The sequence below is a fragment of the Pholis gunnellus genome (assembly GCF_910591455.1).
Source record: "Pholis gunnellus genome assembly, chromosome: 18".
Taxonomy (NCBI): Eukaryota; Metazoa; Chordata; class Actinopteri; order Perciformes; family Pholidae; genus Pholis; species Pholis gunnellus.
The window spans coordinates 19,897,144-19,920,031 of record NC_136545.1 but is presented as its reverse complement, the minus strand read 5'-3'; the positions used below and the strand labels follow the sequence as shown (position 1 = coordinate 19,920,031).

Genomic DNA, 22,888 nt, shown 5'->3' with positions numbered 1-22,888 from the left:
CTATAAGTACTAGACATCCTGATCCACACTTCATACCAGTTGGTGGCGGTAATGCTCCAATTCATTGTTTTCCAACCGCCAATAAACCTCAAAAAAGAAGAAGAAGAAGAAGCTTCATTTTGACAAGTATTTTGCGCCGCGTACTCTCTCAAATTTGGCCCTCATCGGTTCCCGTTTAAGCCTGTACGTGGCAGTCCGAGAGCAGTGTACACAGCAGCCGAGGCTGGTGCGGCTCCTACAGACTAACATCCTGCACTTCTTATAGGATACACTGAAGCGAGGACACTCCGAACAACATCCCCAGACATTTGTTGTGACACCCCGCTATATAAAACATCAATTCAACAACCATGTTTACCGTGTCGGAGCTGGTCGTCCTGCTGGCCGTGCTGTCCTCCACCGCGTCCGGCTACTTCGTTAGCATAGACGCCCATGCCGATGAGTGCTTCTACGAGCGGGTCAACTCCGGCACAAAGATGGGCCTCATGTTCGAGGTGGCCGAAGGAGGCTTCCTGGACATCGATGTGGAGGTTAGCGCACTTCACCGAGATAATAAACTCACAACCTAACATGGAGAAATGTGGTTTTATTACTTAAAACATGATTGTGAGACATAAGGCCTGTGCTAGCTAACGCTAGCTTCAGCTAACGTCTCTCTGCGTAACGTCAACCTAACTAGTTATCCAGGTTAATGGCTATTAACTACAGTAAATATTCTAATTTATATAGTATAGTATCTTAGTATTATTCGGGTATTTTTTTCTGTTAACAAGTGCGTTACAGTGTTCATTTAATTATTCATAAGGCTACAGGAAGTGCAACGTTAGCATTATCCGGCTAAGTTATGCTAGCTATGTAGTCTACAAAATAACACCTTTTGACTTGTTTTGTGGAGACTGTTGTGATTTCACGTGCAACTAAGAGCTAGTTGCATTAATTAATGCAGCAGTAATATTAATCCAATTTAATATATTTTAATTTGATATATATATATATTAATATATATATTATATATATATATATATATATACACACAATACACACAATCTATATCTATTGTGTGTATAGATATAGATTCAAAATTATATATTTGATATATGTGTATATAGAACTAAGTTCGTCTGAGAGCTTTGTGTACCCAGATGTTGCTGCCATATGGTACAGCAGTGCCATCTTGTAGTTTGTGTCATGCAGCTGTTGTCTTTACACAAATTTCTCTTTTTGTGTGTCCTTCTCAGATAACGGGGCCTGACGGTAAGCAGATTTACAAGGGCGACAGGGAGTCCAGCGGGAAATACTCGGTGGCGGCACACATGGACGGGACCTACAAGTTCTGCTTCAGCAACAAGATGTCGACCATGACACCCAAGATCGTCATGTTCACGATTGACATAGGGGAGGCCCCCAAAAACCAGGACATGGAGACAGAAGGTAGATAAAGGAGCATATGTCTGCGTACAAAAGAGAAATTAAGGAATACCATATCTCCTATAAGTCAGCCAGCTTTTCCCCCAGATAGATCACGCAGAGTGTCTGTATTCTGCTGATCTTGTGTCATTCTGTAATAGTTTGATTCACCTTTTTGACTTTATTTTGGACCCTCTGTTCCTCTTCGTAGGTGGTGACAGCTGGGATGGTAGGGCACAGGGCATTAGGCTTTTGAGTTTGTGATGCACTACAGAGTCTTCTCTAACCAGTGTTGTTTCCATAGTGTAAACTAATGTGCATTTCTACAACACAGAGGAAGTTGTGTTGTTTGTGAATGGCTTGACGATTTGCACAGTGAGAACATGTGTGATCTGTGAATGTCTCTGGTGATGGGACAGCATCACCTGCGACATGAGTCACAATTGCAGAGTTGTTATGCATGTATTGCATACCTCCATGCATGTTTTTTTTTGGTGCACATCCACGGTGTCGTGGCCTGTTACTTAAGATGCCGTTTTCCTGTTTCAGCCCACCAAAACAAGCTGGAGGAGATGATCAACGAGCTGGCAGTCGCTATGACGGCTGTGAAGCACGAGCAGGAGTACATGGAGGTTCGCGAGAGGATACACAGAGCGAGTGAGTCCAAAGCCAACGACGACACGTACGTCATTCTAATCGTTTGAATAGAAATTCTAAACTGTCATCTTCTCTCTCTTCCAGTCAACGACAACACAAACAGCAGGGTGGTGCTGTGGTCGTTCTTTGAAGCTCTGGTTCTGGTGGCAATGACACTCGGACAGATTTACTACCTGAAGAGATTTTTTGAAGTACGGCGAGTGGTTTAGTGCGATGAAATGATCCCTCTGTGTCCTCCACTGATTTCTCCCAACACCAAGACAGTTATTTACACTCTGGAAACGAGACCGGCAGATTCGAGTAAAGCCTACATATGATTGGATCTCAGATGTTTTGTTCTCCTGTTACCTGTTTGTTTCCTTCTTTATAAATGTGATTAGTGTTTGTTGGGAACGGATGGCCAAAAGATTCTGGGATAGTCAGTTTAGTTTCTTTTTTTTAAATTTTGGTTTGACCGATTTTTGTTGCCCACTATTGTTTGATAATTAGTAAGTGCAAATTCCTTGCCCGTCCAGTTTTGCCCGTGTGAATGACCGCAGGGCTCATCATTTTATGTAAAAGCGGTCGGATGAGAAGACTTAGAAATGCACATAAATTGGTCGGCATGTGTGGAGTTTCCACAGGAGAATGCAAAGATTCAGATGGGACCCTTCTCAAATGATAAAACATTTACAAACATGAGATCAGAATGTTGGGTTTTGTTTGGAGATGCAGGAGTTTTTGTTTCCAGCGTCTAAGCCGAGTCAGACGATGCGCTGGCGGATACGTGATATCTGTACGTTGTGTTCATGCTCTCAATCAACAAATTGCACTCCTGATGGGTTTATCTGAAGGATTTACACTGCAGCCGATCTTTTAAGGGAAACTGTACGGCTTCTAGCTCCGTCTGTTGATTCACAGCGGTCCATGCTGTGGGGGGGTGGGGGGGAAAGGGGGGCGGGGCTTCAGTGGACATCTTTTGCAGGGAAACCGTGCGATTCTCTACGTAGTTCAGAAACAGACGAGTGGTTTCTTGGCCTAAGATTCAACAAGTTGATTTAACTTTTACACTTTAAATTTGATGACTTCCACTTAGTAAGACCTGGAAGAGCCGAGGCAGAGTTTGATTTTAAACTGTGTAGAGGAATACTGAAATACATGTTACATGTTGATTGACGCTGGGTGGGTCTGTGGCTGGGGATGGAGGGGGGGGGGGGGACTGACGCGTAATGACTGCTGTGTGCTTTAGTTGCTTCTACTATAGTTCCTTTGTTGGGTTAGGGATTTTAAATTATATGATTGTATACAGTTTTGAACAGTTTGTTTTTCCTGGAGCATATCCTGTGACATGCAACTGTTTGGATGAGGCCTTTCAAATGTCTTCTACTTGTTTATTTCCCCGTCGAGGTTAAAAAATAACTTTCGTCCAAGGCAGTAGCTTCACATCTAGCACACAGCTGCAACATCACACGTGTTGCATGTCGCTGAATATGTTCCAGTTTTGTATTAAAAACAATCTTCGGTGAGCTCTGGCGGGTAAACTGCTCTGTGCACAGTCTCCTTTTTTGTGATTACACGCTACTAAATCTGATAAAATGGATCTGTACAAATGTAGAATGGTTGTCTGTGGAAAAAGCCCCAGGTTTCATAATAAAGCCAATATTCTGTACATTTACTTGGATGTCTTTTTAAGCAGGTTTGACTGAATCATGTAGGTGAGTGGTTTGTAAAGTGGGTGGGGCTCATGACCAGAGGGGAGAACCTGAAATTAGTTTCTGCGTTGCCTTTCAGTAAAAGCTGCAACTGAGCCGGTTAATGTAAATTAGCTTCTCTTGTCTTTCCTGCTATGACGAGTTAAACTGCTAAAGGGTTAAAGAATCTTACTCGACTTGTTGACGAGTGCCGAGGTGTTAATGATGTATCAGCAACACACACACACAAGCTTCATGAATTCAAAACTAATAAAAGATCTTATTGATAAGATGAATGCAGGCATTTTAATTATGTTTTACAATCTAATATTGCCAATTTAAATAATTTTACTGGAGGATTTAAGCCAACACAAGCAGCTTTGAGTTGTCCTACATTTGCTAATAATACTTCTGTAAGGCGAGTTTATTTGTAGAGCACATTTCAACAACAAGGCAATTCAAAGTGCTTCACACAAAACCATTAAAACATCAAAACATGAGGCAAAAGAAAAAAGGAGAGAAAGTAAAAAGTAAAATTGTGTATGTAGGACTATTTCACTGTAGTCGTAATTATAATGTAATAATTAAATGTATGCATATATACACAGCACTTACAAAGTGCTTAACATGGTTGAACCAAGAACAACAAATATATTCAAGACTGCAATGAGATCAAATCAGACAATTACAACAAAACAGAAATAAATGACCCCAAAGTTGTATTTGAAAACAAAATAAAAAGCAGTAACATTTGTTTCCATCTACTGCAGTAGAAAATAAAATAAATGAAAAATAGAAGTACATCGGTACGCGGAACGATACTGCTGACGGCGCTTCAGTTCCCACCCGGGTTGTAAACATCAACGCACCCGGAAACCGGAACAACGTGGAGACGCAAGAGGAGACGCAGCCGAGCGGTGGCTAACAGCGTTAGCATTAAACTCGGTTTAGTGTTCCTCTCTCAGCATGGATAACTCGACGGAAGGGACGTGGGACAGTTTACCGATTCAACTCACTGAAGGGATTCTACAAACGCTCGAGGAAGTGAAGTTCACGCACATGACACCTGTGCAGGTAACTTTACACCGTTAAACTACCTCTCATTAAACCTGCTTCTCTTTAACGCCACTGTTCATCAAACACGTCATTGATATATTATTGTTGTGTTTCTTTACAGTCTGCTTGTATTCCGCTGTTCATGAGTAACAAAGATGTGGCTGCTGAGGCGGTAAGTGTAACGAAGTACTGTAACGTTACGTAGGTACCACTTTGAGGTACTTGTACTGAACTTGAGTATTTTCATTTCATGCTGTACCATTAATGTGATAAACACATTCATGAATCAATAATTATAATCCAGTAATATAATATATATGAATCTAAAATGTTCCATTCTGCATAATGAGTACTTACTTACTTCTGGTACCGTTTAAGTGTATTATGATGTTCATACTTTTCTATTTTTAAATCCAAGACTTTTACTTCTAACAGTATTTGTACAGTACAACAGTTAAACCAGACATACTGGTACCACTTTTAGTAAACATGAAGAGTTTATGAGCTATAAATAAGACCTAATAAATCAGTTACTAATGTTCTATAGATCAGTTATAAAGACATCAATAAATATAAGTTTTGGGTTGCCAGGTTGTCATATATCCTCCAAAACACTGTATTAGCACTACAGCTACCAATTTTCCTTATAGATTAATCTAACAATGAGTTTTCTTAATGAATTGTCTATAAAATGTCAGAATGTGAGTGTTTTATTCAAGCAACAGTCCAAAACGAAGATATTCAGTTTTAATATAATTCACAGTGTTTTAAAGAAGTTGGAACGAGCTGTTTTGGGGGATTTTTACTTCAAACTGTGATGGTTAAATTAATCCTCTTTTGATTGATTAGTTGCTACTTATCTTCTGTAAAACGGTTCCAGGACACGTGGAACTATTTCTTCATCATTTCCTGTCATCATTGTTGTAGGTGACCGGGAGCGGAAAGACGCTGGCTTTCGTGATTCCCATCATAGAGCTGCTGCTGAAGAGAGAAGAGAAGCTGAAGAAGATGCAGGTGAGGCCGAAGGCGACGCTCCAGATTTACATCCATCTTCCACTGAGAGCGACTCTGTCCAACGTGTAGAGGGGGGGGTATACGGGACACAAGGGGATTCGAACACCCGGCTGAAGCTTTAACGGGTGTTTCTTCTCTGCAGGTCGGCGCTCTGGTGATCACGCCCACAAGAGAACTGGCCCTTCAGATCAGCGAAGTGATAGAGATGTTCCTTCAGAAGTTTCCACAGTTCACGTGAGTACAAAGTCACTCTGACCCGTTTTGAACAGTTAAATATCTTAACTGATTTCTTCCGGCGCTTTCAACCACATCTGAGCAGTTAGCTCAGTCGTCCCGACTAAAGATTCAGACGAATGGTTTTAGTTATTAAAATGCTTTTTGTACGTTTTGTTTTTCAGGCAGATTTTGCTGATTGGTGGCACCAACCCGATAGACGATGTGGAGAAGTTCAAGGATAAAGGGTGAGATGTGAGGCGTTACTTAGTCTTTATGCTAAGCTAAGCTAACAGATTTCATTTTCTTATCAACGGACACACATGACAGTGGCGTCAATCTTCTCATCCATCCCAGATATTTAGAGGAAGAGTTCATTCGATTCATCGATATACAAATGAATCACGTCCACTAAATCAACCGAAATTCAAATTAAGAGTCCTGATGCCAGAATAAGAAGTCCTTTTAGTTCAATAACCTTTTTAAAGAGGCGATGAGCCGGTAAGTGTCAAAAAAAGGGTTAAATATGAGCGATGATGCATTTTAACTTGAGGAAGGAGAAATGCAGGAAAGGAGACTTATCTCAACTCCACCAGAGACGAGAAGTCCACAGCTGAATCTGAGCAGAGATAGTTTAAGATTTAACCAAACCTGCTCCAGAGATCAGCTCAAGGGAAGTCCAGATAATCCAGCTTCCTCCGTTAGACGTCCATGAACCGGACTCCTCCGTCTGTCCTCCTCCGTCTGTCCTCCTCCGTGCTGCCTTCGTTAGTTCTGTCCCCTTCCCCCGGCTCACAGGTGTGTCTGATTCATCTCCTCGCCTTCATTTCCTGTCACGGTTGAAAAGGGATATTCTGCACCTTTTTTATTTTATCGCTTTGTGCTACAAGTGTACCTCTCAAAAAATGTCAAACTATTCCTGTAAAAAACTTCAAGGCAGCTGGGGAACACCTGGCTGTCGCCTGATCAAAGAGCTGATTGGCTCTTAAAACACCACGTTTAGTAAAAACAATCCTCACTTCTGTGTAATTTTAAAAAGGCGAGATTGTTGGCTGTAAGTCTGGTGTTGTGCAAAGACGGTTTAATCTAAAAGACGTGTTGTGTGGTTAATAAAGCTAATTTCTGTAGCACAAAAAGAACAAAGGAGGGAATACAATGCCACATACACACACACACTTCATATATATATTAACAAACACATTTAAATAAGACTACAAGTCGATCAGATCTAACAGGATGTGAATATTTCTGTGACTTCCTGTAGATTCTTTGAAGGCTGCTGAAAATTGTCCGACTTGACCAGTTTTATTTTTGTCATCGCCTCCTTCTGTCGTCTCCTCATCTCGTCCACTTTCCAGGCTCAGCTCGTCTCAAACGTCCTTTTATTAGAAACACACACTAGAGAGCTGCCAACGGTCCCAACCAGACTCAAACTCTGCGTCTTAAACCAGTGGGCGACCAGGACGAGCATGACGTGCGTGTGTGTGTGTGTGTGTGTGTGTGTGTTTCAGGGCGAACATTGTGATTGCGACACCGGGCCGCCTGGAGGACATGTTCAGGAGGAAGGCAGACGGTCTGGACTTGGCCAGCTCAGTGAGGAGTCTGGAAGTTCTGGTTCTGGACGAGGCCGACCGACTGCTGGACATGGGTTTCGAGGCCAGGTGATGAAAAACGTTTTCATTGTTACGGGAGAAGAAATGAGCTCAGCGTGTCCAGATGAGTTTTAATCTTCCTTTTAGGCCTTTTGTGCCGCTAACAGCGACTCTTTGTGCGTTTCCAGTCTGAACACCATCTTGGGTCACCTGCCCAAACAGAGACGGACGGGCTTGTTTTCAGCCACTCAGACTCAGGAGCTGGAGAAGCTGGTGAGGGCCGGCCTCAGGAACCCGGTACGCATCACGGTGAAGGAGAAGGGCGTGGCGGCCTCCGCCGCTGTCCAGAAAACACCGTCCAGACTCTGCAACTACTACACCGTGAGTCTCACACCGACTGCTTCACGTCAGTCCGGGAGGGGCTTATAGATTTATACTATTCTATACGTTATGCTGCATTATGTAGTAAAAGTCTTTTCTTGTGACTTTGTGTATTAATCTGATTAAACATTTGATCTGTTTCACATCAATCAGCCCCCAAAGTTAAAATAATGACACAAAAATAACCTTTTTTTTGTCATTTCAGATTTGCAGAACGGAGAACAAGTTCAACAACCTGGTGGCGTTTATACAGCAACACAAGCAGGAGAAGCACCTGATCTTCTTCAGGTGTGTTGAATATTATATTAATCTTGTATGTTGTGTTGACTCTGTTTTTAATCCGGCAAAATCAAACTGTGATGTCAACACAGAACCAGCCATCGGGTTTGTCTAATAAAGTTAAAACAAAGAAGACGACGCGTCCTCAAAACTCTTGACACAAAGAGGAAGTCGATGTTAATTTGTCCAATTATACCGAGAACAAAAAATATGGAGCTTTGCAGACGATGTGGTCAAACAAGTCGTTTATAACGGGCCGTCTGACAGCGGCCTCGAGGGAAATCAGACCGTGAAACTGCTCAGACGAGAAGAATAAAACAACTCACATTTATGTGACTGGACAGAAATCCAGTTGATCGTCCGGCAGCCGGACCGTTAATCATTCAGGCAATAAACCAGCTGAGACTCCTGCAAACTGCACGACAAACAGGCAGAAATATGGAACAAATCTAAAATGAGTTCTGTCTTCATCTCAACATTGTGCCGTCTCTCGCCGCTACGTTTGTTTTGTCAGATCTTTAGTCATTGACCGAGATGACGTGTTGTATGTATGACGCGTTGTATGTATGACGTGTTGCATGACCCATTGTATGATGCATTGTATGGAGCGTTGTACGGCGTGTTGTATGTTGCGTTGTACGACGCATTGTATGACGAGTTGTATGACGCGTTGTATGTATGACGCGTTGTACGACGTGTTACTATCTCCCCACCAGTACGTGTGCCTGTGTGGAGTACTTCGGTCGCGCTCTGGAGACTCTGGTGAAGAAGGTCACCGTCCACTGCATCCACGGCAAGATGAAGAACAAACGCAACAAGATCTTTGCAGACTTCCGGGCCCTGAAAAAGTTTGTGTGCACGAAGCAGCAACAATAAATCGGTAAGAAACGTTTGTGTAGAAGTTGTGTCTCATGCTTTCACCCGTCATGCTGCAGCGGGATCTTGGTGTGCACAGACGTCATGGCCAGAGGGATCGATATCCCCGATGTTAACTGGGTGCTGCAGTACGATCCTCCCAGCAATGCCAGGTGAGTGAGAAACATTTAGTCTATATATATATATATATACACACACACAGTATAGTATACATGTATATACACACTTTGTTTTAATAAGCTGGATGCTTCTGTGTGGAAGTGATTGGGATCTCTTTGTGAACGGCGACATTGCTTTCCTAACTTTAATACTTAATGGAACAAATAAATGCCTAGAAATAAATCTTTATTGTGGTTTTTATTTTGTCTCAGTGCGTTTGTGCATCGATGTGGACGTACAGCTCGTATCGGCAATCATGGCAACGCCCTCGTCTTCCTGCTGCCGATGGAGGAATCCTACGTCAACTTTCTGTCCATCAACCAGAAAGTGAGTTTGCAAAACCGTCTCTAAAAACCATCACGTTTCTTATGGCTGCTCTTCTCCTGGTTGGGTCCATATACTGCTGATAATCCTGCAGATGTTATATTATCACAGGACGATGAATTGGTCTCTTGTCGTGTCCTCAGTGTCCCCTCCAGAAGATGGTCCTCACCGGCGAGGTTGTGGACGTGCTGCCCAAAGTGAAGGCCATGTCTCTGGCGGACCGAGCCATGTTCGACCGCGGCATGAGAGCCTTCGTGTCGTTCGTCCAGGCCTACGCCAAACACGAGTGCAGCCTCCTCTTCAGGCTCAAAGGTTAGAAAACAAGTCACTTTGGATCTTCTCTGTAGTTCTTCACGAAGCACAGTCGTTAACCTTTCAGCCGCTGCACTTTTTCCCTCCGTCTAGATCTGAACTTCGCCACCTTGGCGCGCGGCTTCGCCCTCCTCCGTATGCCCAAGATGCCCGAGCTGAGGGGGAAGACGATTCCCGGTTTCACCAGGACGACGCTGGACACGGACACCATCCGCTACAAGGACAAGTACCGGGAGAAGCAGAGGCAGAAGATGCTCGTAGAGCTGAAGGAGAAAGTGAGGGAGCCCTTACCTAAAAGGAACTACATCAAGAATAAATCCTGGTCCAAACAGAAGACCAAGACGGAACGCAGGAAGAAGAGATCCGCCAAGAGGAAGCTGGAGGAGGTATTTCTTTCATTTTTAATCTGCTGATGAGACCATCAGATGTTTGGATTTATTCACGACTCCTAATTGTATTTGTTCCGTGTCTGCAGGGCTCCGACGTGGAGGACGAAGACATGAAGGAGCTTTTAAAAGACACTCGCATCCTCAAGAGGCTGAAGAAAGGTCAAATCACCGAGGAGGACTTTGAGGAGCAGATAACGAGCGGAATAAACTCCAAACACAGCGCAGGAGGAGCGCCGGGGGACGAGGTGCTGTGAGCAGCTGTGTTGCATTCAATTAAACCTTTTAGACATGCGTTTACCTTGTGATAAAAATTATTTTATTGAGTTATAAATAAAGCTTGATGAGCTCGTCGCTGACGGCAGACGGGGTGAGGACTCCCAGGTCGGTGAAGAGGAGGGTGATGAGGGACGGAGGCGTGTAGTCGATCATCGGATGCTCCTCCGACAGGTTCTTCACGGTCTTCAGCGTGTCCGCTTTGTACTGCGGAGGCCAGGAGAACGTTCGTAAAGAAAATATAGAACAAAAACAAAGTCCCAGACGTGAAATCCTCTCGTCTGGTTTCTTACCTTAAATTTGTCGGGCACGTCCTGCTGGTTGAGCGGATAGAGGCGGACGAACTTGAAGCTCTCTGCCACCACGTAGAAGGGCTTGTTGTGAGCTTTGGCGCACACGGCCGTCTGATACGTGCCGATCTGTAAACGGCAACGGTCAAACATTCAGCTCTGTGTTTATGTCTCGATCAGTAGCGGAGAGCAACTCAGGACAAGTTTGAGGTACTTGTATTTTACTAGAGTACTTCCATTTTGTGCTACTTTATACTTTTACTCCACCATGTTTGTAGATGAACACGTTAAAAACACCTCAAAAAGTTGAATTAAGTCTTATTTTCTGCCACAAATCTGCCATTGATGAGATGATTTCAACTTGTTTGTGAATTCTTTAAATAAAGTTAAGTCCCTTCTACTCTAACGCAGTGATCCCTTATTCTGTCTTTTTTTAAAGGGGACGTATCATAAAAACTGACTTTTTCAGAACTTGTGCACAAACATCTGGATATCTGGAGTTCCTACCAACCCACAAACTGAAATAAGACGAGTCAGTGGGGTTTGGATCTCCCTCCTTCGTCTCATGCTGACTCGTCAGAATATACCGCCCACACCTTTTCATCGGCTAGTCTTAAAGAGACAGGCGCTAACACGGAGCGTTCCATACAGAGGTTTTATATATTTATATATATATATATATATATATATATATTCAGACAGTATGAAGGGAAAAGGGTCTTTTTTGGACATTAAAGCATGTAAACATGTTCTAGCAGAAATCCTAAATACCAGTATGAACATAATATAATAAGATTCACTCACTTATGATTTTAAAGCAGGTTGTTTTCTGTCACAAACCGGTTGAAATAATCCAGTAGTTTAATAATCTTTTAGAACTAAATAACTAATCTTGACTTTGATCAACTAACATTAAAATGATTAAATATGTTTCATATTAAAAACACATTGACAACTTCTACTTTTGATATTTTAATTACATTTTGCTGATAATACTTCTGTACTTTTACTTAAAGCTACTACAGGGAACATGTGGCGCCCCCTGTGGTCGTAAACGGTAGTGTTTCTGTGTTTAAACACTGAGTGGTATCGATACTTGATGAGCTTGTTTTGTGATAAACGCTCCGGACGATTCACTGAAACTCACCTTGTTGATGATCCCTCCGCTCTCAACGACTCCCTCCGCTCCAACAATAACGAGGTCTACTTTCTCCAACACATACCTGAGGGGAAGATATCAGAATACACAAAGCTTTAAGGTCATGCTGATGAAAGTAAGACACTGATTTTAACTTCATGATAAATGTATTTACCCGACAGCTGCATCCAGGACCACTGTTACTGGGACGTTGAGATTTCTCAGGGCGTCCGCCATCTGTCGCCTGCACAGAGAAAGAAACAATGAGTGTGAGTGAGTGAGTGTGTGTGTGTGTGTGTGTCTGTCCCTTCACAATAAAACAGTTTCCTGTCGGTGTTCACTCACCCGGCTGAGTCGGGCTGTGACTCCGTCACGTACACAGAGAAGCGTTTCTTCTCGGTTGCAGCTTTCTCCAGCACCTGGAGGACGACTCTGGAGTACGAGTGAGTGAGGATTTTCTGAGAGAGGAACATTTTAACAACATCAGTCACCGCCTTAAAGGGCCAGCGTGTACGATTTAGTGCCATCTAGTGGTGAGGCAGAGGTCTGCGTTCTCCGAGTGAAACCTAATAAATAAATAAAGCAGTCGTGGAAGAAATATTCAGTCAATCTCTAAGATGTTAATTTAAATAAATGTCTTGTTAAGTCACTATCTTCTGCCAAAAGAAGTAACAGGATGGTGATGGAGCCCTCTGATGAAAGTATTGTGATATTTATATATTTGCAGTATTATGAACTGGGTTTCTGTGGCGACATTCCCAGAATTAAATACTGTATTACAGTTCTTCATTGAATACAAATTCTCCTTCAACCAGGACTGAAATCTCAAGGATTCCCACTTTGAGTAAAAGTAGCAATACTACATTAAAATAAAACACCTACAGCTCCGTCTTTGATGAAGGTGTGACAGAGTTTAGCCACTTTCTTCCTGGACATCGAGATCTTCTCTAGAAAAAGTTCTCCTCTCTCCTCCATCACCTTCTTACAGCGAGACAGATCCTGAAAGAGACAAAAGTCACAGTTTGTCTCGTAATCACGAGACAAATAAACTCTCTCGTTGGTTCTCCTTTCATCTCGGATCGCTCAGCATTTGCCTGGACTTCCTCCAGGGGAGGCCGTTATGTAATAAAAACAGACCCGTTTCATTTGGCCGACTAAAACTGCTGAAGCTGCATCTTGTCCGCTCACCTGGTGCTCCAGCGATGTGAGACTTATGAAGCGCAGGAAGAGCTCTCCTCCAGAGGACACGGCCACAGACGAGTCCACTCCGGTCAGGCAGTCTGTGGCCGACGTCAGGCTCTCCCTCAGGCCCAGGATGGTCTCACCTGAAGGGGGACAGCTGGTCAGACAAGAGGCCCTAGTTCACCAGGAACACAGGATAAATGTTGTACTTTATACTGTACCACATCTCAGAGGTACATATTGTAATTTTTACTGTACTACACCTCAGAGGTACATATTGTACTGTTTACTGTACTACATCCCTACATGATGATCTTATTGACGATGCTACAGGGTCTGAGTCCTTCTTCCTCGCTGGCCCACATGGATGATGGAGTGAATGAACACACACCTTTGTCTCTCTTGAGGAACTCCAGCAGAGTGCGGATAGCGGCCACAGCGGAGGCCATGTCCGGGTCTGTCCTCATCTGAGCCCTGAAATACTCCACCAGCTCTGACCGGACACAAGCAACACGGTTCATGTTTAATTACACCTTCAAAATATGAGAGGAAAGGGGGGAAACGTGAACAAACGTACCTTCTTCATTCATCCTGACACCTACACGGGAGCCTAAAAGCTGCAGTCTTTAGTGTGAACACAAAATAATGTTTACTGAATTCTATCAGACCCAAATATTTTGGCACATGCCAAATAATCTGCTGACTCCGTGTTCCTGCAGCCTTCGTTTAAATCAAATTATACACAAAATTAATAAATAACAGTTTATAAAGCAACAATGTCAGCTACACTTTCCTCAAAGCTGCTTCAGAATAATCCTCAGTCTGTGTAGAAAGTTTTATTGTCACTATTCTCCGAGTTGCAATGCGTTACGAGCTGAGAGCTGCGTGTTGACGTGTCGCGGAGAGATGACGTAGAACGCTTTTTTCCATGCTGAACGTCGTGCCCTCTTCAGGTGCTGTCGGAGATATTGTTATTCATTTACATTTTGGTGAAAATATTTAGGGTAAAATTGTTTATACTTGTGTCTTTTGTAATTTAGATGAGGAAACACATTTTCTATTATTATTAATTGTAATAATAATTATAATTATCATCATTACAATTGTTACTATTATGATATATCTTTGAATTTTCACTCTTCTACTTTGTCTTGCAACTGTAAATCAAGTTTTATCTTATTTATTGTTGGATAGATATCAGGCAGATATGCAGTTTTATGAGTTTTATTAATAAGAAAAGGGTCAAACACTTTAAGTCCCCCTACTTAGCATTTATTAGCATAAAATAAACATTTAATTAAATACCCATGATAATGTAGTTGTAGACAGAAGTGTTTTTATTAATGTACTTTACAATATTGTAAAACACACATATAATAATATATATTTCCCAACATCAGAGGCCTAAGAAGTGAAAGATGCAGAGTGGCTTCATAGCTAAACAAGATCTGAGGTATAATTCTGTTATTTATATATATTTATATATATTCAGTCTCCAGTAAGTCTCGCATTATTATTTTTATAAAATTGTTTACCTCATGTTTTAAATCTCACAAGGTCCTCCATCTTTCCTCTCCATCTTCCCTCAATCAGAAATCATCTGAGCTGCAACTTAATATAGACAGGAAATAGTCAACAGAGTCACAAAGCCTAAAATAATAACTATATGTTATGTTTTTGTTTCGTGTTTAGGAGGCTCAAATATCCACTCTAAATCCATACAAGTAGCGATGTATCACAAAAATATCTCCCGTAATGTCTACCGTTAATTTTATTATTATGGTCATTCCATCACCTACATCCACACACCTCAAGCTTATATTTAGATCATAATATATGATATTTAATAATAATATTTAACTTCCCCCATTACGCATTAAATCCCGGTTAGAAGCCGTTATCCCTCTGATTACACAACATTTGGTAGACGGAGATGACGTGACTCTCATGAACCAACTCTGAAGTACACTTTTACGTTTCTTAAAGGGCCAGTGTGTAGAGTTTGGCGGCATCTAGTGGTGAGGTTGCAGATTGCAACCAACCGAAGCTTCTCCCGTATGCCATGGAAAGGCCAAGACAGCTACTGGAGAAAGATGAAGGAGCGCTCAAAATAAAAACAATGCAAGAGAAGTCTGGCGAGGACTGAAGATTACCTCAAAAGAACACGGTTATTTGGGTCGTGTGACATCCTTTCTGACGTCTTACACATGAAGACAGGTGAGATTTAGGCCTTTCCAATGAGAATATAACACTATAACACACGCTTCAAGCCTTCAAGACAAGGGCCAGAGAAAGACCTTTCATAGGATTACAGCAAATAAACAAATGCTGTGCTTACTGTATTTAAAGATAGTGTTGCTGTCAATAGGCCACAACTTTAGTCTACACGCCGTTTTGTGCTTGAACTAATATTTACAAAACAAGTTTGGTTCAGTATCACATGAAGTGGCAACAACGAGGAGGTTCACAACCCAAAAGTCTGGAGCTGTGCTGCAATTGTATTGAGACATAATGAGCCTTTGGGATGTTAGAGTCTATTTATTGTTAACATCATACGTCTCCTGCTGCGTTAATCACAATATTTTCCATTCAGATAGATATTAAGTAATTTGTTTAGTTTGGTTTTGTTGGGACAAAGCAAGTAATTTCACGATGTTATTATTGGATCTGGGAAAATTAAATGGCTGGGTGATTTTTTTAACCTAAATAAAGCATCTGAGCCTGAAGTTTCACCCCAAACTTGTAGTAGTTTTTAGTTCTTTGTTCTCCTGCAGACACACAGCAGGGAGACAGAACTGCAGCTGCAGCTCCACCTCTCTCTCTCACTGTGCTCTATCAGTCCGCGCAGGCGCAGTAGCTCCTCTGTGCGCTCTGTACTGTTTGCATTGTGTCTGAACTGCCGGCGAGCTTTTAAAAAAAAAAATATTATACCCAACCGCGGCAACAATGTCGGGCAGGTCGGTCCGAGCGGAGACCCGGAGCAGGGCGAAAGATGACATCAAGAGGGTTATGGCCGCTATTGAGAAAGTACGAAAATGGTAAGAGTGGAAAAAGAAAAAGGGCTTCGTTATCTAACAACGAGGAGAAAAAAAAGGCTTCGGCTTGTTGGGGGAGGAGAGAGAGGGAAGGAGACGAGAGTGAGGGATGAAATTAAAGAATTTGGGAGATTCACGGCAGATGTACTTGCAGCTCAGGTGCACCGGGGCGCACTATAGTGCGGTGCACCGACACAGCTCTTTCGTCTGGCTGCTGACATACAACATGTAGCCGTTTTTCCTCTCTCTCTTAACGGCTAAAAACGGGTTGAACCCAGAAGCCATTTCGATGCAGTCACATGAAGCCATTGCTTGTAGCCGTTTGTTTGCGCGTGAAGCTCTAACGGCGGAGGGTTTTATTTTTGTACCCCCTCCAGAAAACCTCCAAATAACTGTTGACTTGGAAACAATTTGACGACGGCGGAGTAGTTTAGTCCGTCTGGGAGTTTTAAATTAAGCGCTTTGAGTCGCCCTTTAGGTCTGATAGAGGAGGAAGGTGGGGGTTGGGAGAGAGGAAGTAGGCTAACTGAACACGTAGCGACTCGGTCCTAACGTTTAACACTAAAACACACTTTATACACACGTTTCGGTTCAATTATACACACCTTTATGTCGAAGGTGTATTGATATGTTCGATTTAGGTGTGTAACCCCGCCCGGGGGGGCAGCATTTATATGTTTTCTTTATCAGGCGGTTTAATCAAACGTCCCCAGGTCAAAGTCAGTAGAAGTTGGTGGTTTGAAAATAACGTTAATTTAATGGTTTTATTTCTGAATTTGAAAATAAAAGACATAGTGGAATTTAATGTTAAGCTTTGGGGTACAAATATATTATTTTATACATTTTAATAAATATTGTTTTGTGGGTGTTTCTTTTGTACATTCTTTTGTTTTCTGCTGCTGTAATATAAGCTAACACTGTATGCTACTAAACTAGCTTAAAAGTTATAGTATTTATGAACTCAAGAAGTACATTTTAGTATTTCCATTATATACTACTTTATACTTTAATTTCACTACATTTCAGAGTACACATACAATACATTGAAAGGAATATGAAGTGTTTAGTATTGTACCAACATAACCAGCTAAATGTGATAATAATAAAACAATATTATATCCTATAGTATAACACTAAATACATTATAAGTGCTATTACTTTGATACTTCATGTACATTTAGCTAATCATACTTTTACTAAGGGACATTTTCAATGCAGGACTTTTACTTTCAGTAAATTAACTGAATACAACAGTTTATTGATTCATTGTTTGTCATTTCTTTAAGCCAAAGTTTCACCGTTTCTGACAGTTGATTGAACAAATTAAGACACTTTAATACGCGATTGGGGATATTCTTTATTTCTGATATTTTACAGACTAACATCACTGGATTAATTATGAAAATATCTGTAGTTTAATCAATAATGGTAATACACAATGGTGACAGCACGAATCACAGACTATTTTGATTTTATATTTATGCTATTCTCATTTCTAGCCGTCCTTTATTGACAGAATTCAACTTGATTAGAACATTAAATTGACAAACATTTTGTGAACTGTAAAAAACAAACAAAAGAGAACAATCCTGGTTCCAGCTTCTCTAATCTGAACATTTGCTGGTTTTCTTTGTCCTTTAAATCATTGAACGGACATTTAAAGATGTCAAATTAGGCTTTTGAAAAATGTTATAAACCAAAAGACTTCCTTCCAAATATTTTCATTTCTGTTTACGCCCTTATGATTTCCCCAATTACTCGTTTTGGTCTGTAAAATGTCCTAATGTGATGCTTTTAAAAGTATTTTATCTGCTGTACTGTAATTGTATTGAGATACATAATGAGCCCTGTCTATTTATTGTTAACCTCATACGTCTCCTGCTGCATTAATCACAATATTTTCCACAAATATTAAGTCATTTGTTTAGCAAAAAGGTCAAAACAGTCACCAGCTCCAGACTCTAAAAGATGATAATTAGCTTTCTATCATTTTAAATGTAATGTCTCTGAGTTTTATTGAGACAATAAAGTAATGTGAGGATGTTATAATTGGATCTGGGAAAATGGAATGTTCATTTTAACTAAGTGGTTAATTAAAGAAGCTATGAAGAGAATAAATAATGAGTTGCAGCCTGTACATCTAAACTATCACTATGAGGGCTTTGTGTTGTTATATTCATACAGAAGTGTGAATGGTAATAATGTGATGTGCTGGTTTTTGTCACAGGGAGAAGAAGTGGGTGACTGTTGGAGACACGTCCCTCCGCATCTACAAGTGGGTTCCAGTGACGGAGCCCAAATCAGATGACGTGAGTTCAGCCTCTTCATCACACTGTGTGACCTCATCTGAAACATGCTGAAGACAAATGAACATTCAACACTGTTCTCTTTCTCTCGCTGTAGAAGAGCAAAAATAAGAAGAAGGGTAAAGATGAGAAATACGGCTCCGAGTTGACGACTCCAGAGAACAGCTCCTCTCCAGGGATGATGGACATGCACGGTACGCACGGACGCCCTGACGGACACGGACGCCTGCTGTCATTCTGTATTCATATTATCAGCAACAAATCCCATCAAATGACCAAAACCATAAATGTGTGGCTCTCAGCTCCAAAGCCCATTGGTTCCTACTGAAGATGTAACTCTTTAAAAACACTGATATATAGTTTCAAAGAAAGATTCTGTAATTTACTCAAACAGCAACAACAAACATGAGCATTTGTTGGGGACTATTTTCATCGGTGGATTAATGCACACGTGGAGAACACAAAATACTTGTTGGTGTATACATTCAGTGTCGGTTTTAGACTTTTCATGGGATTTATAGACAAAAACTATTTAAAGAAAGGTAACTAAAATGCCTCCATCTCTCTCTCTGTGTCTTCTAGATGACAACAGCAACCAGAGCTCCATCGCCGACTCGTCTCCGGTGAAACAGGAAAACAGTTGTAGCACCAGCCCGGCCCCGGAGCCCGCCGCCACGTCTCACCGCGACAGCAGCGAGGCCAAGACTGACCAGAGCCCCGACAGCAAGCAGGGTCAGACACCAGCACACACACACTCATGTAACGTTACCACGGGTCTACTTTCTGTTAGTGGTCAGACACCAGCACATGTAATGTTACCACAGGTCTACTTTCTCTCTCAGTAGACGTCTAGCCGGTGGTAGTTCAGCAGCTGATCGGCCACTTCCTGTTTTTGTTTTGCCAGTTAAATCTCGCCTCAGTCAGGACCAACAGCATCACACTGAGAGAACAGATCTACTTCCTCTTATTTAAATACAGCTTCAACTTTCTTTCTCTGGTTTCCTCTGAAAGCCCAAAAACCCTGAAGGAAACTTAACCTGCTGGTCTCTCGTCTTTCAACGCGGCACAATCCAGCAAAACGTGTTACATACAACATGTGAGGAAATAGGACTTAAAGTAAAGCTCCATTTATCTTGTGATTATTCTCTTGTTGAATCTTTTGATTCACAAAATGTAGAAAAAAGGTTCCTGTATTCAGATTGGACTGTTGGTTGAACACAATATGAATTACTACACCATTTTATCCCAGAGGACGGAGAACCAGCAGGATTTCACAGTTGAAGAAGCTGGAACCTGTGGATTCTTTTGCGTTTATGATCTAACAATGAATTGTTTTCTGTAATTCTGAAATTTCAATGAGTCCCATCTAAATATATTGTGTTGTGACGCTTTTGCACTGTCAAATATTTTAAGATAAGCAGCAGAATTAGCTGTCTGATCAACTGTTTGGTTTAGAAAATGTAAAACTATTTGAGTCTCTCTGGTTGACGGTGCAGTACCTGCTCACCACCACACGGTGTCACTACCGTGTCAGACAACAGGTCACCTCTGTGATCTCTTTACTAACGTACTGTATGTTCCCCCCTCAGCTAAGACCCCCCCTTCATCAGAGACCTCAGAGAAAGCACAGAGTGCCAAGAGAGACAGTCTGTCCTCGGGGGACAAGGACTCTTCAGACAGCAAAGCCACTCAGGTACCAACACCTCACACACACGCCCGACCCACCGGGTCTGTTGTTCAAGTGGACGATTAAACTGTCTGTTCTAAATCAATGTTTTATTTCTGAAAAATGAGTGTGATGTTTGGAACAGCAGCAGTAAACAGGATGTTATTATTACTGGGAAACAGAGATGTGAGCACCACAAACAATATTATATTTACTTTGTTTAGATGCAGAAATCTCAGAGACTAATATCTCATAAGCAGTCTGTTCCCGCTGGCACTCAGTGAATGTTGTGTAGATATTTATAGTCACACAGACACCCGGATTAAATGGTCCTTAAATGATGCTTATGCAGTCGTGGAAATGGAGCTGATCTAGTGGAGATTGTACAAACTGTACTCTAGCTTTCACAAAAGAAGTGTGTATTGTTGTTATTATTATAATATTTATTATGTTTTCTTTATTTTCCCTGTAGGACCAAGAGGAGGAGGCCCCGCCCACCAAGAAAAGCAAAGCGGAGTCTTCGTCTCAGGACTTTGAGGAGAGTTAAATGTTTGGGGTCGTTCCTCCTTCACCCTCCCTCCTCCTCCTCCTCCCTCCCTCCCTCTGCACCTCCCTCCATTAACTCTAGATAAATTAGGGCTAATGTACCCCACCCCCCCCCCTTCACACTCCTCTGCCACAGAGGGAGAATGGATATTACCTCTATTCACTGGTCCCCCTCCGTGCTTCCTTCCAGTTCTCCACACTTCTTCTATGACCGGGTGGGGAGGGGGGGTGGGGCACAGTCCCCTTTGTGACCAGGTGGGGGGGTCAGCCACCAAACCCTGACCTGCATCTGTGGCCAGAGAGAGTCAACACTGGGGTTCTGAGGTCGATCCCGGCCGCTGCTCTGAGACCGTTTGTAAAACGTTTCCCAGGTTTAGCTCGGGACACCCGCGAGGCTAAGCTGGTCTCAGATCAGCGGCGGGGGCCCTAAAGCGACCACGTCACCTCAGCCCCCCCGATCCGCCTCCTGTTAGTCTGATGTTCTATATTTGTTTAGGAAACGTTTAGGGTTTTTTTCTCAGGAGGGTCAATGCACTGTTATGGTTATGTCACAATCGATCACAGATAGATTTTTGCTGCTGTAGTGGAAGTCTTATCCATGAAGAGTTCTCCATTCACATGTGTGTGTTTTTTATTTTGAACGTTAGTTTGTGGTTCGTAGAAGAAGAAGACGGTACTGGTCAACGTGAACTCTTGGATAAGTAGTGACGACAGGCGTCGGTAGCGTAGATCCTGAAGCTGTGCCTTGAGTTGCTACGTTTCAGGTCAAGCAGGAATTTGAACTTTGGTGCCATGTTTTGTTTTGTTTGCCTTATAATCATCACTAATTAGTATTTTCCAATATTTATAATCAACTGCAACGCTTCTTATTTGAAGGGATAGTTCTACATTTCTCGATACCACTCTGGTGTCGTTAGCTTAGCTTAGCATAGAGACTGGAAACAAAGGGAAAAGGCTAGCCTAGCTCTGTCCAAAGGAACCCCCAGAAAACAGCTCCTACCGTTCTGTCTTTATACAGATTAAACACACGCGACACAATGTTTTATTAGTCAGCCTTTAATTAGCTGTTTCCGACTTGATGCTAAGCTAACCATACCATCTTCTGGCTGTAGCGTCTTGAAACCCCCCCCTCCCCAAAACCTGCCGAGCTATCCCTTTGTAGAAACAGCTGGAGACTGGAATTTGAACACTACCCAGAGGAACTTTTACCTTCTGGACATTTTAAACGTCTTCAAACGTCGTAACTCAAAGTTCTCCCTCGCTGGTCTGTTTCTACTGTTTCTCATCTGTGTGTCACTACTTATCTCTGACAGAAGAGTCTTTCAGCTCATTGGTTCTGATCCTCCTTCAAGGTGCTGTCTGTCGGCTGAATCGTGTGGCATCGAGCGCCCGGTTTTTGTGCAGATTTGTGCAACTTTCTTGAACTTTATATACATGTATATTTATATATATATGCATGTATACATAGTGCAGATTCAGACCTGTGACCTCTAATGTGCATCCTCACCCATGTTAGACTGCGTTTCATCACTATTAACTCGTGAAGATGGAGTGAAATCAATTGAATCACCTCAAACCAATGACTTCATGACAACAGGGGCTATTAAGAAGTACTTTCACGACGCAGAATTACTTGATCAGATTTCAGAGAATCAGCATTCACGTGGATGGAGAGAAAATAAATAATAAAAACACACAACTGTCTCGGTTCAGAGGATGGATTAGCATATACCTCATTCCCAGTCCAGCAGCGCTGGAACTTAAAATGCTATTGTATCGACATTAACAGTTATTAAAAGCATTATGTACACTCAGTTTAAAAAAGAAAAGAATAAAGATCTCACTTCTGTCGTAGCTTTCACCTGATTGAGCCGATTGCTTATAGTTTGCTCATAACTGTGTTTAAAAAAACTAAAAAAGAGCTGTGAGATGTTAAATCTTGTATTTTTTTTTTCCTTGGGACCATTTTGTTTCTCTTTAGATCTTTGTACAGATGTTTGGTTTGGTTTGACTTATTTATTCCATCAGTAGTGCTCGGTTTATATCATGTCCAATGGTTTTGTTTTCTTAATAAAATTCACAAAAGTTGTTTGTGTTTGTGTTCAGTGTTTGAAGAGTTATAG

The 22,888-nt window shown here is 41.8% G+C and overlaps 4 protein-coding genes across 6 annotated transcripts; 3 read left to right on the top strand and 1 right to left on the bottom strand.

Moving 5' to 3' along the window:
* Positions 1-164: 164 nt before the first annotated feature.
* Positions 165-3,186, top strand: tmed2 (transmembrane p24 trafficking protein 2). Of its 2 annotated transcripts, XM_079179450.1 has the most exons (5): positions 165-530; positions 1,239-1,431; positions 1,619-1,636; positions 1,957-2,064; positions 2,149-3,186. In XM_079179450.1, the coding sequence occupies exons 1-5, from the start codon at positions 351-353 to the stop codon at positions 2,271-2,273; spliced, it is 624 nt and encodes a 207-aa protein (XP_079035576.1). In that variant the 5' UTR covers positions 165-350; the 3' UTR covers positions 2,274-3,186. The 2 variants fall into 2 exon arrangements, with proteins under 2 accessions (XP_079035576.1, XP_079035577.1); XM_079179451.1 differs by lacking the exon at positions 1,619-1,636 and having other exon boundaries at positions 166-530.
* Positions 3,187-4,635: 1,449 nt separating this feature from the next.
* On the top strand, positions 4,636-10,583 carry ddx55 (DEAD (Asp-Glu-Ala-Asp) box polypeptide 55; the record flags this gene model as incomplete). 2 transcript variants are annotated; one of them, XM_079178817.1, is made up of 14 exons in its annotated part: positions 4,636-4,808; positions 4,912-4,962; positions 5,718-5,804; positions 5,947-6,038; positions 6,203-6,265; positions 7,529-7,678; positions 7,798-7,990; positions 8,196-8,278; positions 8,986-9,117; positions 9,205-9,297; positions 9,517-9,631; positions 9,772-9,940; positions 10,034-10,326; positions 10,416-10,583. In XM_079178817.1, exons 1-14 carry the CDS (start codon positions 4,701-4,703, stop codon positions 10,581-10,583), a joined length of 1,797 nt encoding a protein of 598 aa, XP_079034943.1. In that variant the 5' UTR covers positions 4,636-4,700. The 2 variants fall into 2 exon arrangements, with proteins under 2 accessions (XP_079034943.1, XP_079034944.1); XM_079178818.1 differs by lacking the exon at positions 4,636-4,808 and having other exon boundaries at positions 4,945-4,962; positions 5,671-5,804.
* Positions 10,584-10,653: 70 nt separating this feature from the next.
* Positions 10,654-14,100, bottom strand: eif2b1 (eukaryotic translation initiation factor 2B, subunit 1 alpha; the record flags this gene model as incomplete). The annotated part of the gene is made up of 9 exons (XM_079178819.1): positions 13,790-14,100; positions 13,604-13,705; positions 13,219-13,355; positions 12,913-13,029; positions 12,376-12,488; positions 12,206-12,274; positions 12,040-12,115; positions 10,896-11,021; positions 10,654-10,809 (listed from the first exon to the last, which is right to left on the bottom strand). Exons 1-9 carry the CDS (start codon positions 13,800-13,802, stop codon positions 10,654-10,656), a joined length of 909 nt encoding a protein of 302 aa, XP_079034945.1. The 5' UTR covers positions 13,803-14,100.
* A 1,997-nt stretch (positions 14,101-16,097) lies between these two features.
* Positions 16,098-22,853, top strand: bcl7a (BAF chromatin remodeling complex subunit BCL7A). Its single transcript, XM_079179503.1, has 6 exons — positions 16,098-16,250; positions 18,475-18,556; positions 18,651-18,747; positions 19,136-19,285; positions 20,143-20,246; positions 20,692-22,853. Exons 1-6 carry the CDS (start codon positions 16,159-16,161, stop codon positions 20,764-20,766), a joined length of 600 nt encoding a protein of 199 aa, XP_079035629.1. The 5' UTR covers positions 16,098-16,158; the 3' UTR covers positions 20,767-22,853.
* The last annotated feature ends 35 nt before the right edge of the window (positions 22,854-22,888 follow it).

What these genes read in the sequence shown, in the direction of transcription:
- bcl7a (XM_079179503.1), top strand. Translation starts at nt 16,159, where the DNA reads ATGTCGGGCAGGTCGGTCCGAGCGGAGACCCGGAGCAGGGCGAAAGAT. An exon ending in AGGGATGATGGACATGCACG is followed by an intron (nt 18,748 to 19,135) that starts GTACGCACGGAC and finishes TGTGTCTTCTAG; the next exon opens with ATGACAACAGCAACCAGAGC. An exon ending in CAGACAGCAAAGCCACTCAG is followed by an intron (nt 20,247 to 20,691) that starts GTACCAACACCT and finishes TTTTCCCTGTAG; the next exon opens with GACCAAGAGGAGGAGGCCCC.
- tmed2 (XM_079179450.1), top strand. Translation starts at nt 351, where the DNA reads ATGTTTACCGTGTCGGAGCTGGTCGTCCTGCTGGCCGTGCTGTCCTCC. An exon ending in TCCTGGACATCGATGTGGAG is followed by an intron (nt 531 to 1,238) that starts GTTAGCGCACTT and finishes TGTCCTTCTCAG; the next exon opens with ATAACGGGGCCTGACGGTAA. An exon ending in CGAGAGGATACACAGAGCGA is followed by an intron (nt 2,065 to 2,148) that starts GTGAGTCCAAAG and finishes TCTCTCTTCCAG; the next exon opens with TCAACGACAACACAAACAGC.